At 40.5% G+C, this 16,716-nt stretch overlaps 1 protein-coding gene across 13 annotated transcripts in view; it reads left to right on the forward strand.

Annotated features, from left to right (window-relative positions):
• Nucleotides 1–16,716, forward strand: part of ANKS1B (ankyrin repeat and sterile alpha motif domain containing 1B) — a 408,171-nt gene that overhangs the window by 361,325 nt on the left and 30,130 nt on the right. For 8 of the 13 annotated variants that reach the window (XM_071423209.1, XM_071423211.1, XM_071423210.1 and 5 more), the window contains 2 exons: nt 2,578–2,757; nt 13,940–14,014. In XM_071423209.1, coding sequence (XP_071279310.1) covers nt 2,578–2,757; nt 13,940–14,014 — 255 coding nt within the window. The remainder of the gene's footprint in view (nt 1–2,577; nt 2,758–13,939; nt 14,015–16,716) is intronic. The other 5 variants (XM_071423208.1, XM_071423219.1, XM_071423216.1 and 2 more) reach the window with 2 other exon arrangements.

The following is a 16,716-nucleotide window of genomic DNA, read 5'->3' on the forward strand; positions in this document are numbered from 1 at the left end:
CTGGTTTTGCCACAAAAAACTTGGATAATTTGTGTTATTTAATTAATTGCCTCCTAAACAGACACTAATTGTATGTTACTGACAATCTACATATTTGATTGGAGCCTTGAGTCTGATTTATACAAGTGCTGAGTACACAGTGCTGAAAATTAGATAAACAGACATGGAGTTTGGAACTCAAGCACTTGGGAAATGGAGCAATAGATGTTGTAATTGAGTGAGTGGTACTTTCTAACCTTTGTTGTCTGTGTGTCTCTGGTCACCCACACTAAAGTAGTGATTATGAAATGCCAGAAGTCACAGGTGTGGTGAAAATTAATTGACTGACATTTGTAAAGCATTTATGAGCATCATGACTACAACGATATTAATCATCTTATCTTCAGAGCAGGATTTAGAAAGGGTTTAGGAGAGAGGTTTGGGGCCATGAAACGAGGCAAGAATAAAATCCTGACTACATGTTAACTAATGATAACACGGTGCTGAGTAGATGACAACACGCTGCACAGTTGAGGATCCATCTGTGCTGTGAAGGACAACTTTGAGAAAATAGCATAAAATTGTACAATGACATACTGTTCCATAATGCAGAGGCACAGTAATTCTTTTTCTTCTTGAGTTGGTAGTTTTGTCTGTATTGCCTTGCCAGCAATCTTCCAATATAGATCTCAGAGTGAATTTCCTCCTCATAAGCAGTTTGATAAAAGATGAAAAGCTCGATGAGGGCTGGAATCCCTATGTTCATCTGTCACTTTGATACACTGGTGGTCCTGCAACAGCGGGTGGATCCTGATCAGAGCAGAGAGAGGTTACCCTCCTGGCTGAAGCAGCAGGTAGCACTCACTAAAGAGGATCTTGTTTGGTGCCCATGTACCCTGGTTATTTTCAGAGCAGAGGTGTGTGTGCACCATGTTGTTAGAGGTGTGTGCTCAGGGAGGGTGGGTTTTAGAGGTTCTATGCCTCACCAAACCTACTGAGCATGTGCAGAATACAGCTTTCCAGAAGCTTTTAACTGGGCCAAATGTAGGTGGATTTTTGTGAAGGAGGGAAAAGATTATTCCTAAGAGGAAAATACTCTTTTCTTTGCCCTGGGAAATGTCAAGTGCTTGTCTCAGATCATAGAAAAAACAGAGAATTTTTTAAAAAAATTAAAATCCCAGTTAATTAAAAATTGCTAAAGAGCTATATTTTCCTAACATTTTTCTTGTTGGCAACATGAAAAATACTAATCCATTACTGTGATTGCAAGGACTAATGTGACATAGACTTCTACACTTCAAATATTGACATCAGGCATTACTATGACTTGAACTTTCCTTTCTATTTGGAAGAGATTACAACTCTCTGATTTCTTACACCAGATCTTGTTTCTTAACAGCATGGAGTAAAGTACCTTGATGCTTTTCAGAACTGGGCTTGCCTCAGTGTAATAATGCATGAATCATCCATTTTAATTCTCTCTTTAAATAAAAAGCCAGAACTTTTTTACCTTCCACACTGGAGCAGGTTTTTGCTTGCTCCACCATATTCAGGTCTCTTCTTGTTGCTGAGTACTGAAATAGAGCATTGCAGCAGCAGGTGGTTTAGGGAAGGTCTGCACTGAGCAAACCTGCTCCTGGGTACGTTCTGCCAGTACTCTATATCCCGAGAGAGGAGCATTTCCCATTCAGTTGCTGTGAGAGTGTTTCCCTGCTCACACTGGGCAGTGCTGGTGCAGACTGGGCAGTGCACTGTAGCTCCCTGCTCCTGCTGATGGAGCTCCAAGAGAGTGTGGAACACCGGACCTGGACACCAATGTTTGTAGCTGGTTGAACGAGAGATGTCATGTGCGTGAGGCTGGGTGTTTCCAAGCATACAGCACCATGCCTGGCTGTGGACAGTGTGGTGGCAGATCCTGGTGCAATGTACGTCAGGAGCACCTGTTTATTTATTAGGTGGCACTTATGTATCAATTCTGTGTGGTAATGGCACACAGACTGATACAAGGTTACAGTCCAGTAGAGGTAAGGAGAAAAGCCAGGTAAAATATATGTGCTCTGATGCTTTCATGCATTCCAGGAGTTAGTATTTAGCTTGTGTCTGATATCTGGTACTTCAAGTTAAAATGGATGTTCTGCAAGACCTATAAAAATTGCAACAAAATGTCTATACTGTGTAAATGGGCATGTGTTTCTTTTTTCCAGCAAGAGGTGTTGCTAGTGTTCAAATCACTTTCACTGCTCAGAAGTGGTGAGAATGCATTTCGTCTTACAAATAGCTAATCCTAAATAATGGCTTTATTTGGGCCTTGACGAGAAGTAGCTCACTGTTTTATCTCTAGGAGAGAGTATATATTACACAAGGAGCTTTTAGGGAGGAAATTTGCCACTAGTTCATGTAATCAGTGAACTATTTTTCCTTCTACATGGGCTCTACACTTCAGGTAGCAAATCTCAAAAGTTCATCCACAATAACCTCTACTGCAGGAATTGTTCCATAAGTTTTTAGTGTGAGCAATTCAAATGCACTTTTTAATGTGTGATTTGAAGTCAGCAGTATGCTGTTCTTCTTATGCTGCATTTTTCTTTCTCTGTCCAGGAACCCAGTGGTAACCACACTCCTCCTCAGTTGTCTCCATCACTTAGCCAAAGCACTTTCACTACTGGTGGCTCCCTGGACGTTCCCCACATTATCATGCAGGGCGATGCAAGGAGAAGAAGAAATGAAAACTATTTTGATGATATTCCCCGGTCAAAGCTGGAGAGGCAGATGGCACAGGTAGGACTAAAACCAGTGCCGTTAAAAGGCTGGGCCTTGCTGCTCTTGGTTACAGGACTAATCCTGACCACAGCAGAGGGTTGTGTATGAAGGCTGAGTTGTAAACAACAAAGGTTGACAATTTTTCCAAGCTGTCTGTTCCAGCTCTCTATATTTCAAGTAGTGTAAATTGATGTGTTGGTGTACAACCTCTCCTCAGAGGCAGAGGTCTGAGGGTGTTTAGATGCATGGAGGCTGAGATGAAGGTGGCTTCCATGCACCAGAGTGTGCAGTCTTCCCCCAGCACTGACTCTGCCCCTCATTTTCATAATAAGGTGCAGATTCCTGAAATTCTGAGCAATGTAGATAAAAGTAAGCTTGCATCAGTTCACTGCTGGAAACTCAGAGGACTTGAAGGGTGATGATTGCATTTATTAAGGGAAAGGGTCAGCATTCTGCAAAACTGTGATCTGGGGATATATTTTGATTATTTAAAAATAAGATTTAACTATGAAAAAATTATTTGAATAGCACTAGACTCAACTGGGTGTTAAATTAAGCTGCTCATGAAAGAAAGCTTAAGGCGGCCTTCATGTCTAAATTTTTTGCATCCAACCACTGAAAGAGTACTGGTAACTTTAAGTTAAGCATACTCTGAGTGATGCCACAGAACCATAGAACTGTGTAGGATGGAAAAGACCCTTAAGGTCTTCAACTCCAACCCTTAACTCAGCACTGCCATGTTCACCACTAAACCATGTCCCAAAGAGCCACACCTACATGTTGTTTGAACAATTCCAGGGATGAGGATTGAACCACTTCCCTGGACAGCTCACTCCAATGCCTGACCACCCCGTTCAGTGAAGAAATTTTTTCTAATATTCAATCGAAAGCACAGTAAATTATGCATGGAGAGTCTGTTGGTGAAAATGCTTTAGAATGAGCTCAACTGGTTTTCATTGATACCTATGATGATGAAAGACAGCCAGGTCTTATGCTGCATGCTGGAAACAGGACTTTGATTTGCTGTCAGAAGCAGATGGGCAGCCAGGGCAGTTTCTGGAGCAACTCATTCCACGAAGGACCAGGTTGCTGCATGCTTCCCTGCATGAAGCTTCCCAGCAGTGGCTCTGCCTGCCACAACCCAAAATAGAGCCTCTGTCCAAAATGCTGCCTCAAAATGGAAACAGCTATGCAAATAACTGTATTATAATGAACAAAAGGCTGCAGTCTGTCAGCTAATTACATGAACAAGAAGTAATTAAATAAAAACAAACAAAACAAGGTGCTGCCATTACCTGGGAACACAGAAGCAAATTGAATTTCATTTGTTCAGAGGACATTTCTAAGGAAGTGAAATTGCATTTGGTTGGGTGGGGCTGTAGCCTTGCCCTTTTTTAATCTAATTTTCTGCTATAAAATTTTCTTGTACAGAATTAAGGAGAAAGTTGCTGAGTGAATGAGCTTGTTTTCAAACCAAAGTCTGCTGGACTTTGTGGCAAGAATATGGTTGAGCTGAAGTCCAGCAAAGACAGGTTCTTAACATGAAAATATTTCTTGAACGTCATGAAATTTAGGTGTTTGAGCATAAAATGCACACTTGCTTGTGGCTGAATACATTGATTTGTTGAATTAGTTCATTTTATCACTTTGCTACAAATCCCTCTACTTGCTACCTCTTTTACTCACTAGCATTGAAGACAAAAAATAAAACAAAACAAAACAAAACAAAAAAACACCCCTATGCTTACAATTCTTTCTGACTCCGTTTCACTCCTTTGTTTTACTGATATTCCCAAGAGGTATGGCATGCTCTAATAAATGACACCTGGAGATTTTCTTTGTGTTGTTGAATACTGCATTTCCAGAAGGACTGATATGATACATGTCCAAAGAGAAAACTGAACAATTATTACTTACACCACTCCAAACTCCTGTACAACCAATTAAGTGCTTAAGAGATTTTTTTTTTGTTGATGGGGTTTTGGTTGGTTGGGTGGGTGAGTGGATGATTGGTTTGTTGTATTTTTTTTTCCTTGTGGTTTTTGTGGTTTTTTTGGTTGGGTTTTTTTTCTGTTGTTGTGGGTATGTACCCACTGAATGGATGACTTCAGTGCCTACTTTCTAATTTTAACCATTAAATATAGCTGTCATCCTTTGGGACTCCAAAGGGGAAAATGGATTCAGATTAAATCCATAAAATGTGGTTTGTGTTGTTCCCTGAACTCCAATCTGTTTGAAGTCTTTTTCAGCTCTGCCCCCAAATTCTGCATTCCTGATGTATGTAAAATTCCCTTTGACTTTAATGGGAAAGTCAATGACTCCCTCTGGTGATCATTCTCAATAAATTGGATTCACCCCATTAAGAGGCTAATCAGGGATTTCTTCAACCATTCCAGCCCAAAAATAGATTCTTAAATTTATTTTGTGCAATGTGTGCTCTGCCAAAATGAACTATATTTCCTTCAGTCTTTTCCCCCAAAGCCTCTTTGAAATTAAAAGTAAAATAATTGTTTCTGCAAAGCAAAGGAGATCCAACTGATTCTTAACATAAACCTTCTGCTCTGTGTGTTGTGGGTTTTTTTGGGGTTTTTCTTTCATCTAGCAACTTTCTCCTTGCAGTTTGCTGGTTCTTTTGGCTTGTGTCAGATCAGCAGCAATTTCTGAACTGATACCTGTCCAGCTTCCCAGCTACAATACTTTTCACATACAGAATGATCTAGAGGGATTATTTGAATTGCTTTGAGAATGTTCTTTTGTCTTAGCCCTTTCTTTGCTAGGCTGTTTGCATGCTGCTGTATGAATCTGCATGTGTACTGGATGCTATAGTTCACAAATGTGCATAAATGGATGCTGTGGTGTTTTGGAAGTTTTAGGTCTGTTCTGGATGATGAGATTAGTGGGTGTTTTTATGGCCTTGAAGAGAGAGGCCAACATGGTATTGTGAACTTATTTGTTGTATTGCTTTCATGAACTTGATTTTATTTAAAAAATGTTAGAATGAGACTATCTTATCCTTAATTTAAAATATAAAATCTGAAGCTGTTTTGATGAAACTGGACATTTCCATCTTTACTATGGCCTGTGTTTCCACTAAACTGTTACAGGGAGTCATCAATCATGTTGATCTTTGCATCAATCAACCAATATTTCTTAAACAAGACACAGCAGTTTAAATCTATTTTCTTTGATGTGCTAGATGTGTTTAAACAGTTCTCCAAACCATAATCAAATCTGCTTGTAAGTAATACAACTCTTTGTTTCCTGGAGGAAGCACTGATTTAAATTTACTTAATGTGGGTGGTTTTGTCTCAAGGCCAGCATGTACCTTCATTTACAGTTCCCTAGCAGACTATTTGTGCCCTAAGGGGAAGATTGTGATATAAACAATGAGTCTAACCAATTTAGATTCCCCAATGGAATAGGTTTGGTCATCCAACTCCCCCATTGATCATCCAGCTCCAAAAGTCTGTGATGTCTGGTTGTATAAATCATAACTGCCAAAATGGTAATACAGGAGGTTGTGAGATGGTTTGTTTTCCAAAGAAAAAGTAGAAAAAAAATCTAGGAAGAAATTAGTAGTCTGAGTCATCATTAGCTGTGGATGTTGAATTTTGAGCCTGCGAACTGCAGGTTAGTATGATCAAATTAACGTAGTTTAAAATAGCTGAGGTTGTTCTTAAGATTGCCTAAACCTTTAAAATAGAACTGAAATCATGCAGGCAAAGCTTGAGTACTTTGGAACCAAAATCGATAGGAGGAGTCGTCCCATTGAAGGGATTGGGCTCTTCATTCACCCCTGAAATAGGTGCAGGGAAGAACTTTGGCGGTTTAAAGGAATCATAGCCATGTTCATTAAAAGACATCAGTCAAAATACCACCTTTGTAGGATTTGCAATTCTCCAGGCAGGAGAGAAGCTTCAGGTACCAGCTGCAAGCATATTCCAGACTGCCAGCCCCAAGGCACTGGTTATTTGTTGCACCAGCCAGTGGTGTATGGTGCTTTTAGCCGCCCTGGTCCATACGACCTCTTGCCGTGGTGCTCCGAGCCCTGCACTCTGCCCTGGGCCAGGAGTGAGGAACAAAGCCATCCTTCCCATGGCAGGCATGCAGGGAGGTGCAGGAAACACCCCTGCCCATGGCACTCCTTGCAGCAGGAGAGCTGGGGCAGGTGTCCCCTGATGCTGTCACGCATCCTGAACCTGTGGCACAGCCCAAGCTGGGACAGGTCTGTCCTCTTGGGGGGCAGTGGTCAGGAGCCTCTCTGGGGCTCTGGAGACAGCTCTAGCCTGTGTCTGCCTCTGGCAGGACAGACTGGTAGTGAGTCAGAGTAAGATTTCTAGGAGGGTAAACCCAGTCATGGCCCCTATGAGGGCACCCGAGAGAGCTGTCATGGAAGAAGAGATCTTTTAAGATCCGAGAGAGTTGAAAAATTTATTCACAAAGGCTGACAGGAGAAGTTCTTTCCCAGAGTTGCTGAACTCAGACTTAATTTTGAAAGCCTTTCTGGGTGCTTCAGTCACATGGTCTGAGGTTTCTTGCTTTTTTAAATTTTTAAATTTTTTTTCCCTAAATGCAGGATGGCTTCAGTGTAAGGTCATTGTAATGGCTGCTCAGTAAATGTTAAGCAAATCTGTCCTGATTGTTGGGATTCTGCCTTTTAACATTATTTTGTAAGATACAATAATTCATTGCTGGGTTAGGATTGATATGCAGGGGACAATCATTTAAATGGATTTAGTAAACAGATTCTTTACCTACAGAAGAGGAGAAATGTCATAAAAACAAAAAAAAAAACCCCAGAATTAGCAAAGGCAGGTTTATATTAAAATTGTGAAATAATTTTGCTTCTTTCTGAAATAATACTTTCAACTCAGCAATGTTTTCCAAATACTTCACAGATATTAATGCATTTATATTTCCAGTGCACTGTGGGGCTGTGATTTAAAATCATATTTTCTGTTTTTCAGCTAGGAAAACTGACATACAGCGATGTTGCAGGTTGAGTAAGATGATATAGAAAGTTTGAAGGAGCCTAAAATAGTCATCTTTAGTTTTGTAACTGTAAAACACAGTATGACTTTTTTTTTTACTTGTTTCATGATTGTTTTCTCATCTCCTCTGCTTTTGAAGGATTTAAATATTACTGTGAATGAGGAAAAATATGCCCAAGAGAATACTGGTGTGTAAAATGAGATTATCTAAGAAGCAGTGAAGAAGGTATAGTTGAAATTACTCATGAAATAACAGAATTCTTTACTTGTTGATTTATGAAGCAATAAATACAGAAATGTGGTCATCTAGATTCATTCTCTTGTTACTTCTTAGGCTACTTTTTTCCTTTTTTTTGTAAGCATAAAATAGTTTATGTTGGGAGGATAGATAGACAGCTATTTAAAAAAAAAAGTAAAATCCAAACAAAATTCCCTGAGGTTCATATTTTTGGTGCATTATATTTTTAATATGAAAAGATGACTGAACTGTGACGACCTTCAATTTAACATCAAAAGAAAAATGCTTAACTACATCTATTGCTGGCAGTTGTAATTCACACAGATGCAAACACCATAGATGGCTGTATCTTGATCTGTGAATTTCAGCTCATTTTCTTCCATAGATCCCTTGCGAATTGTGTATTTCATAGAATCAGAACCATCACTGAGTTGGATCATCTAGTTCCAACCTCCCTGCTCTGGGCAGGGACACCTCCCACTAGAGCAGGTTTCTCAAAGCCCCATCCAGCATGGCCTTGAACACTTCCATGGATGGATACCCAATATTTCTCTGGGCAATGGACAAGTAAACCGATAAAGACATTGTAAGAAGTCTTCTTAATTTCTGTCTGAATAGAGAGAGAGAAATTTTTCAAGAATGTTACAGAAGCTAATATTTTAGAACTGAATTCATGTGGGGTGGATCATACCTACGAGCTGCTTCAGCAAATGGAATTGAGAAAGCCTCTTCTGTATTCAGTATTAATGATCCAGACTTTAGCTGTAAATACCACACCAGAAAAGGGACAAACGTTCTTTATTAATTTACTGCTTTTCACACTCGCTCTTGTGATCTAGAAGGTCTACATTGAAAAGATTTTATGAAAACTGAATTTTAATACCTAACTTTTACATTTTTGATCTGCTGGAAAAAAGCTGTACTTAGAGTTTGGGGTGCTTTTCTGACAGAGCATTTTTGTTGTTTGGAGGTATTTTTTTTTTGCAGAAAGGTCGATACCTATAGTCTGATAAACTTCATTGGTGTTTGTCCAGAACTTTGTATCCTCTCTGCAAGGCTAAGAGGCTGGGATACACTGGAAGCTGGCAGAACCAGCAGAAGGGGTCATGTCAATGAGGAGGAGCTCACCCATCACCCACTTCTTGCCTGCAAGAGAGCCAGTCCTAGGGGCCCAGATGTTGTCTGGAAATTTTCATGTAAAGTATTTTCAGGAGCAGCAGAAGAAATACACTGCTGCACAGTGTGTAATTCTTCTAATAGGAAGTGATATTTTAAGTTTCTGCTTCTCTAAAAGAAATACAAATTACAAATTTCACTCTAAATCTCTGAAGATTTGTTTTTTTGTTTTTTTGGGGTTTTTTTTGGGAAGGAGAATTTGCAGTTATTTCTGCTAGTAAGGCAAGCTCTTCCCAGAGCTTTGAGAACATTCAGGGATGCAGCATCTAGTTTTATTAAATACCTGAGGTTTTTCATATGGGAGAAGTAAATTCAGCAAAGGGCCACTGAGATGGCTGGGACCTGAAGCAGTTGCCCTCTGAGGAGAGTCTGAACAACCATGGCTGGCTGGAGAAGACGTGGCTTTGGGTACTAAAACTGAAAGAGGGACTCTGGACACCACGAGGAGCTTTCTCTCCATATGGACAGGAAAGCAGGGGGACAGGTTGTTCACAGAGTCTGTCCTTGAGGTTTTCAAGACATGACAGGATGAAGCCCTGAGAAATCTGGTCTCATCTCACAGATGCTCCTGGTTTGAGCTGCAGTTGGAGTGGAGCTTTCCTGAGCTTCCTTGCAGCATGAATTAGCCTGTGATTTATACCCTTATTCTGTTGAAAGACTGCTCTATCTAATTTGAAGTATACTGAAACTTTCAGATCTTTTTTGACTTCCCCTAACCTAAATCACTTTGCTAATTTATTTGCTCTTGTATTTCTCTGTGTAATCCTACTAAATTTCATCTGACTGATCTGTAGGTCATCAGACCTGTTTTCAGTTCTTACCCCATTCCGAGAAGTCCCTCACTTCAGAATCCTCCTTAGAGAGCACTGGCACTCCTCCAAGCCACAGCATGGAGCAGGTCCTTGCAGATTGCCTCAACATGTTCAGTCCATTTGTGCTTAAATACCAATAATCATCCTTGAAACATGCTGCATCAGGAGTCACACAGTGCCCAAGTCTTGCTGTACTTCTCCTTGCTGCTGCTGGTTTAATTGGCCAGTTTTCCAACACAGGAAGGAAATTTGATCTCAGATGATTCATAATGAAGGACCTTGTTGTGAACATCTTGAATTTTTCTTGGTGCATAGAAACTGTCTTGGTAGCACATGGCAGGAAATACTAACTTTTTCTTTGTTATTCTCAATAATGTATGCATAGATATAAATATACACATGCATACATATATTCCTGAGTGTTTATTTCAGATGGCCAGGAGCAATGCCAGAAGGTCATGAAAACCAGGGGATGGTAACTGGATTTTTAAACTTTTCTAGTCACTTACTGGTCCCTGCAGTTAGGCTGGCTGTAACCTTCTGAACCTTCCTTTTCTCCCATCTTAAATACTCTTTTAGCCTTTCTTTGGTGCTTTAGTATCTTCTGTGAATTTTCAAGGATAGTTACTCCTAATTTAGGTAAATCTTTAACATCTCCTAACGTGTCATTGAGTGAAACTCATTGAGCTGTCATGAATACGTCTGGACTGCCCTCCACTTGGCTCCTGCTGCTCCTGTGTGTGCTGTCCAGGTATTCTTTTCTGCCACCTTCCTCTCCTTAGAAAGCATATGATTTCTATGATCAGTCTTATGGTTACTTTCTTTCTTCAGATTATCAGCCATGTTTTCCTAGTCTATAAGGAGGAAGCCTAAAGTTTTCCCTGGATAATTCTTTTCACCCTTTTTGCCCCTCCTGCTTGTCAGAGTTGTGTTCCACCGTGACTAGACAGGGCAACCTTTTATGCATGGGACACCACAAAGAGAATATGATAGCAGAGTCTTGCTGTGACCTTACTGGTAAGCATTTATCTTTTGGGAAGTATTAAGATAATGGCATATTTGATACTAATCAGGCAATAGATGATGCTATTGTTTTGCTCTTCTTTGCCATATTACTTAGGAAAATGTTCTTTGTTAAACTCTTTCCACAGAACCTCTGTGTCAGTGGTATTGGATGCCCAAGTGTATTTGTGTTTACTGTGGTGGAAATGTATGCACAGATTGAATTCTTTAGGGTTTTTTTGAGAGCATATGTTTTGGGAGCTGAAAGTTGTGAGTGTTTGAAGCCTAATCCACATTCTTCTTTCTACTGCCTATTTTTTGGCCTCTGATAATCACTTAACCTTTTTCCTTGCGTTGGTTCCCTCCCCTCCACCACAGGGATATGCAACTTTAGGTACTTCTCCTGGGTATTTCATTAAAAAATTTAAGTACTTTAAAGATATAAACTATGTATATAGTAAATGCTAAATATTTCTACAATGGTGCAAGGAAAAGGTTGATTTCTGAATCTGAATTCATTACCATCCATAAATTAATGTTCCATCTGCACTGCATTTCAGTACCTTAGTCATTCAAACATTAATGAAAGCAAAACTGAGTAATGAATTTTGCACTGCTATCCTTCTGACTGGGCATTTGTGGAGTTGTGGGAAATTCTCAGTCTCTGCTGGTCTGCTTGATTTATTGTGGATTGTATTTAAAAATGGTTTCACTTAAGCCTAAATCCTTTAAGCCTGTAATTCTGAAGGTAAATCTTTTTGTTGGGGGAAGTTCACTTGAACAGTTCTTGAAGCAGAGACTTGCACACTACTTTCCATTTGGGACAAGATGGGCTGGGGAGGGAGGGGCCGGATGGGTACCACTGACATGTGTAAGAGAGGATTCATTCACTGCCCTCTTTTTAAATGGAGCAACTTGAAGACTGGGCACACAAGTGCTGCAGGGTTCCCTGTCCCTGAGTTAGCACTGGGGCAGCTGAAGGGCTGAGCTGGCTGAGGCCCCATGCCAGTCCCTAAAGGCAAGTCCTTGAGAGGGGCACCATTTAAGAGCATACTTCTGTCTCAAGAATATCATGGTGCTGAGAAGCGGCTGCACAATGTGGCAGCATCATGGCAAGCCCTTGCCAGTGCTGGGCAGAAATCAAACATCTGCCAGCATGCAGTATCCTGCTGCATCCCCTCCTGCTTTTGGTACCTCGGCATGTACAAATAGCAGTGCCGTCGGTTTTCTTCACTACCTTGACCACCTTGATGACCAGATGTTTGGGCATGCTGCACCAGCATGGAAATGCCTTCTCTTTGCTCTTCTCTTGCAAAGCAGAGGCACAATCTTCTGCCATGGATTCCTATTCAGGAATCTTCCCCACCTGAGGCAAACAGATATAGGCATCACAGTGATGGGGTATGGCCAGAACATCCAGAAGTCAGTTTTCTTGACATACACAGAAAAAGTCATTGGTAACCACTAGTGCAGTGTCCTAAGGATGGCACAGCAGAAGAAGCTGCAGCAGTGTTTTGCTGCTGATCTTGCACTGAGACTATGTGTTCATCACATGGAGGAGGACTAGCAAGTTGCAGGGGATGACATAGAAGACTGAAAAAAAGTCAAAATTTTAATTAGCTAATGCTATCAAAATGTAGAGCCCTGCACATCAGGAAATAGAAGCAAAGAACTTGGAAAACAAGATGAGGGAGGTGGAATTAACCACATATGTGAAAGTATTAAAATGATTGAAGCTGAAGGAAGGGTTGTGTGCTCATGCATTTCAGATGATGAAGGAAGTAAGGGACAATTAACAACATTAGACAGCCAGCAGGTGTCTGGCAGCACTCTGTAGTCAGTCCAGAGGATGCCAGGCTTCCCTGACAGTATATAGAAGTGGTAACTTGTTCTGTCATCAGCCAGGGTACAGGCTACAAAAGGTAAGAGCAAGAGTCATATTTTGAGAAGACTTGCACTTCTTCAGGTTGATTTGAGCATTAGTGCTAAATTCCTACTGCTGCTGACAGAACCCAGCAATGCACGTTCTTGATGTTGTTAAATTACTGAAATATTAATTGCTATCTCTTCTGGATGCTGCAGTTGCATTTTTCATGTCTGTTTATTGCCTTTTGTTGCTGCCTGCTGAAGATAGCGTGGGCAGATCCTATGTCTGATGCTTTGTTTTAGTTGCCTGGCTACTGTAAAATGTTAGCTTTTGCTGAGGTGCCACAGATGCTTTATTGATGATTGTCCAAACAAGGAAATATATAAAGGATGCTGGTGAATGCTGTGCTTGCCTAGCTCTGCTGCTTTTGCTAGAGATGCTACAACATGCTTACTTTGCTTTGCTACTACAGATTCTCTGTACGATAATGTAGAGGGTAGGCTGAAACCTTGCGTCTACACACAGGGGTCATGGTCAGTGCCAAAGGTAATATTATCTGTATCTTAGTGTGCAAAGGGACTGTTGTTGGAAGGAGATGGTGGGCAGCTGCTTCACTAAATTGCAATGCATTCATTTCTGGTAATTGTTATAAAGAAAATGTATTTCTCCTGTTAATCGTGTTGCCAGATTTTTCCCTTCCTTTCTCCCTGTGAATGTCTCCAACAGAGAGAGATTTAAGTCTCAAAACTTACTTGGGATGTTGACTTCAAACTTCTTCCCTGCCAAAAACTGAAAGTAACCAATATTTCTTCTGCTCTAGGCAGTTTCTATTTATGCTTGCATAACTTTATATCTACATCATTAGTGCTTCTGACTAAATTGTTTTCTTGTACTCACAGTCTGAAACCTCTTCTAAAGTCTCTGAATAAGCTATGTTTCTTTTCTGTCAGTCCAAAAATATTTTGTCAGCCAATAAATAATAGAATTACTTTTTACAACTGTTTTGCTTCCTTCTTTAGTTTTATTGCAAGCCTTTTCCTAATTATTCTTGCCTTTTGGCAGTTGCAGTGCATTACTATTTACAAGATGAGATACAGTTTTCTGTTTATATTAGCAGTCTTCGGTCTGTGAGATCTGGACCAACCAGAATGCAGGATATCCTTTCTCCTCGATCCATCAGGTCCATAATGTAAGATACAGTGATGAATGGCTGTGTTGTCCCTCTCTGGATGTACAGTCTGTTGCCGTGGTGTTATCTCGGGTGTCGTGTCGCTGAAGCGAGGAGCAGTCCGTACCTCGTGGGCCCCATGCGGGGCCGTGTGTGCGCGCGTCCCTCCGTCCGTGTGTCCTGCCGTGTGGCTGCCATGTGTCGGCTCCGTGTGTGCGTGCCAGCGGGACGGGGGCACAGCCAGCAGCCGGCTGGCCCGGGGCAGCTTTGGATTCTGGTCCTCGTGTTTCTGTTCGCTCTCTCTTCCGAAGCGGGAAACCGTGTGAACAGCTCGGTTTGCACAGTTTGGCCCCCGCCGTGTGTCCTACTGCTCTCCCTGTGTCGGTCTGGAGGCTTTGCCCAGCTGAGGTTGCACACTGCCTCGGCAGAGGCCCTTTGGGGGAGTTGGGCTCATGGTGCCCTGTTTTTGTCACCACTTCAGTGGCAGTCACGAGCGCTGTGCACGTGAGAGCAAACCTGGTGATGCACGCTGCAGTGTGGTAAGGACGGCAGCCAGTTGTTCAGCAAAGTACTCGAGAGCAGCTGTAGATTTCTCCCCATTCTGTCATGCCTCCTTGGAACATTTCTGCTAGAGAGGGGTCATATTGGCCACCGAGCATCAGAAGTATTTTGAATCTGAAGTACACCATGAACCTGTTTCCATTATTTCAAAGCCAAATATTTTAGGAGCTAAAGAAATTGTCTTCCTCTAGGATTTAGAACACAAGCAAATAATGAGGATTCGGCTGGTCTGCAGAACATTTAAAATTTTTACAGGAAAGAATTATAAATTTTTCAGCCAGAACTGTTTTATCCATGTGTGCTCCAATTTGTTGTTGTCATGGTAACTAATACACGTTACCATAACCAGGCATAAGGCTTAACAGGTGAAAAGTTATAAGATGTGCTCCTTGTTAAAAATAACTACATTCAAACCACTCAAAACCAGGCCTTCTTGGCTTTTTCTTCCATTTAGCACGGAGATTTTTTAACGTGACATTTTTATAAAAAGACGAGGGAGGTGTTAGATTTTTATAGATTTATTGAGGTTACTTCTTATCTGCAACTATCTCTGCATCCAGGTGCCTTTAATATGAGTCAAATACACTTCTCAGAGAATGGAAGAGATAGGAAAATGTGCAGCAATTGTACAAAAAATTGTAGAGAAAATAATAGCTGTAGTCTGTTTCTCTAGCTCATTTGACATCAAGCATCCAACCCTCTCCAGAGCACTGAGAATTGCACATCTGCCCATTTTTGGGGTTAGTAAACACTGCAAGAGCACAAGGTATTGGTCTCCAAGGCTATTAAAAGTTGTCATTGCAATAGGATTGAATCCTTACCTCTCTGACACCTGCCTTGAGACCATTTTCTGATTATAAATAATTTATCTGCAAAATGTGGAGCAAAAGATCTTCTTTTTCAAGTTAGCTGATGCCAAAGAGAGGAAAGGTGCTGGCTAAAGTCATAGGGAGGTTAGAATACTAAACCACAGGCAGTACAGAAAAATCCATGTGATAAATTGCACAGCTGTCTGATGAGCTGTAAAGTTAGATGAGGAAGAAATTATCTCTTGCCTTTCTACTTCATCAGAGAGATAAATATCTCCATCCGTATATTGTGTCATAAAAAATACATAAGCTTAAATGTTTGATTATTTCTTATAATTGCAAATTAAATATTCAAACCAGCAAATCCTTATCCTATCATATCTATTTTTAAAACTTAAATCAAACATTATAGTTGGTCTTGCACTGCAATTTATTAACGTTTCTGTACTGCTTGAAAAGTGTATTAGGTGCTTATGAAGGACTTGAATCTCAATATATCACCCATAAATTGTTCCACATCAGCTCCTCAGATTTAGGACTATTAGTAATTAATATTTTTCTACCCCAACTCGAGCCTTGTGATTTTGAGTCTTCTCTAGGTCAAAGATGGTCCTGTTTTGTATTTTACCTGATGTTAGCTGTCATCATCTCATCCTAAATCTCAGAATTTCACTATCTGACTAGAGCCAGTCAGCTGAGAAACTCCCTTTACTCTTGGTGAGGTTTTTAGACACAGATTTATTTAGCTCTCTAAATCTTGTTTAAAAGCATTTCTTCCCTACATTAAAAAAAAAAAAAATTAAAAAAGAAAAGAGGAAAGGAAAGGAAAGGAAAGGAAAGGAAAGGAAAGGAAAGGAAAGGAAAGGAAAGGAAAGGAAAGGAAAGGAAAGGAAAGGAAAGGAAAGGAAAGGAAAGGAAAGGAAAGGAAAGGAAAGGAAAGGAAAGGAAAGGAAAGGAAAGGAAAGGAAAGGAAAGGAAATTGCATAGGGAATATGTAATAGGAATTACACTTCTAAACATCTTCATGGATCTAGGCTTTGGAGACTACCCTGTTACAACTCAGTCTAAATAAGTTATGAATACTAACAGTAGTACTGTTTAAAAGTCTAAGGAGTTTGGTAAGAAACAAAAGGAAAGGAAATCGGGAGCCACTTCTGCTGAACATGAAAAAAACACCAATGATACAGCTGTAAAAGAAAATTTTGCCTATTTATAATACTTCTCCATCCATCATAATAATCTATATCTATGTGTTTAATTTTATAAACTTGTCTTAGTAACTGCTTCCTCTACAAGACACATGGAAGTACATGAAAGGCCTCCAGGGGCAGTGGTCTGTCAGGAACAGCAGAA

This window comes from Agelaius tricolor, unplaced genomic scaffold (genome assembly GCF_023055355.1).
Source record: "Agelaius tricolor isolate 1412-34295 unplaced genomic scaffold, bAgeTri1.0.p SCAF_3, whole genome shotgun sequence".
Classification (NCBI taxonomy): Eukaryota; Metazoa; Chordata; class Aves; order Passeriformes; family Icteridae; genus Agelaius; species Agelaius tricolor.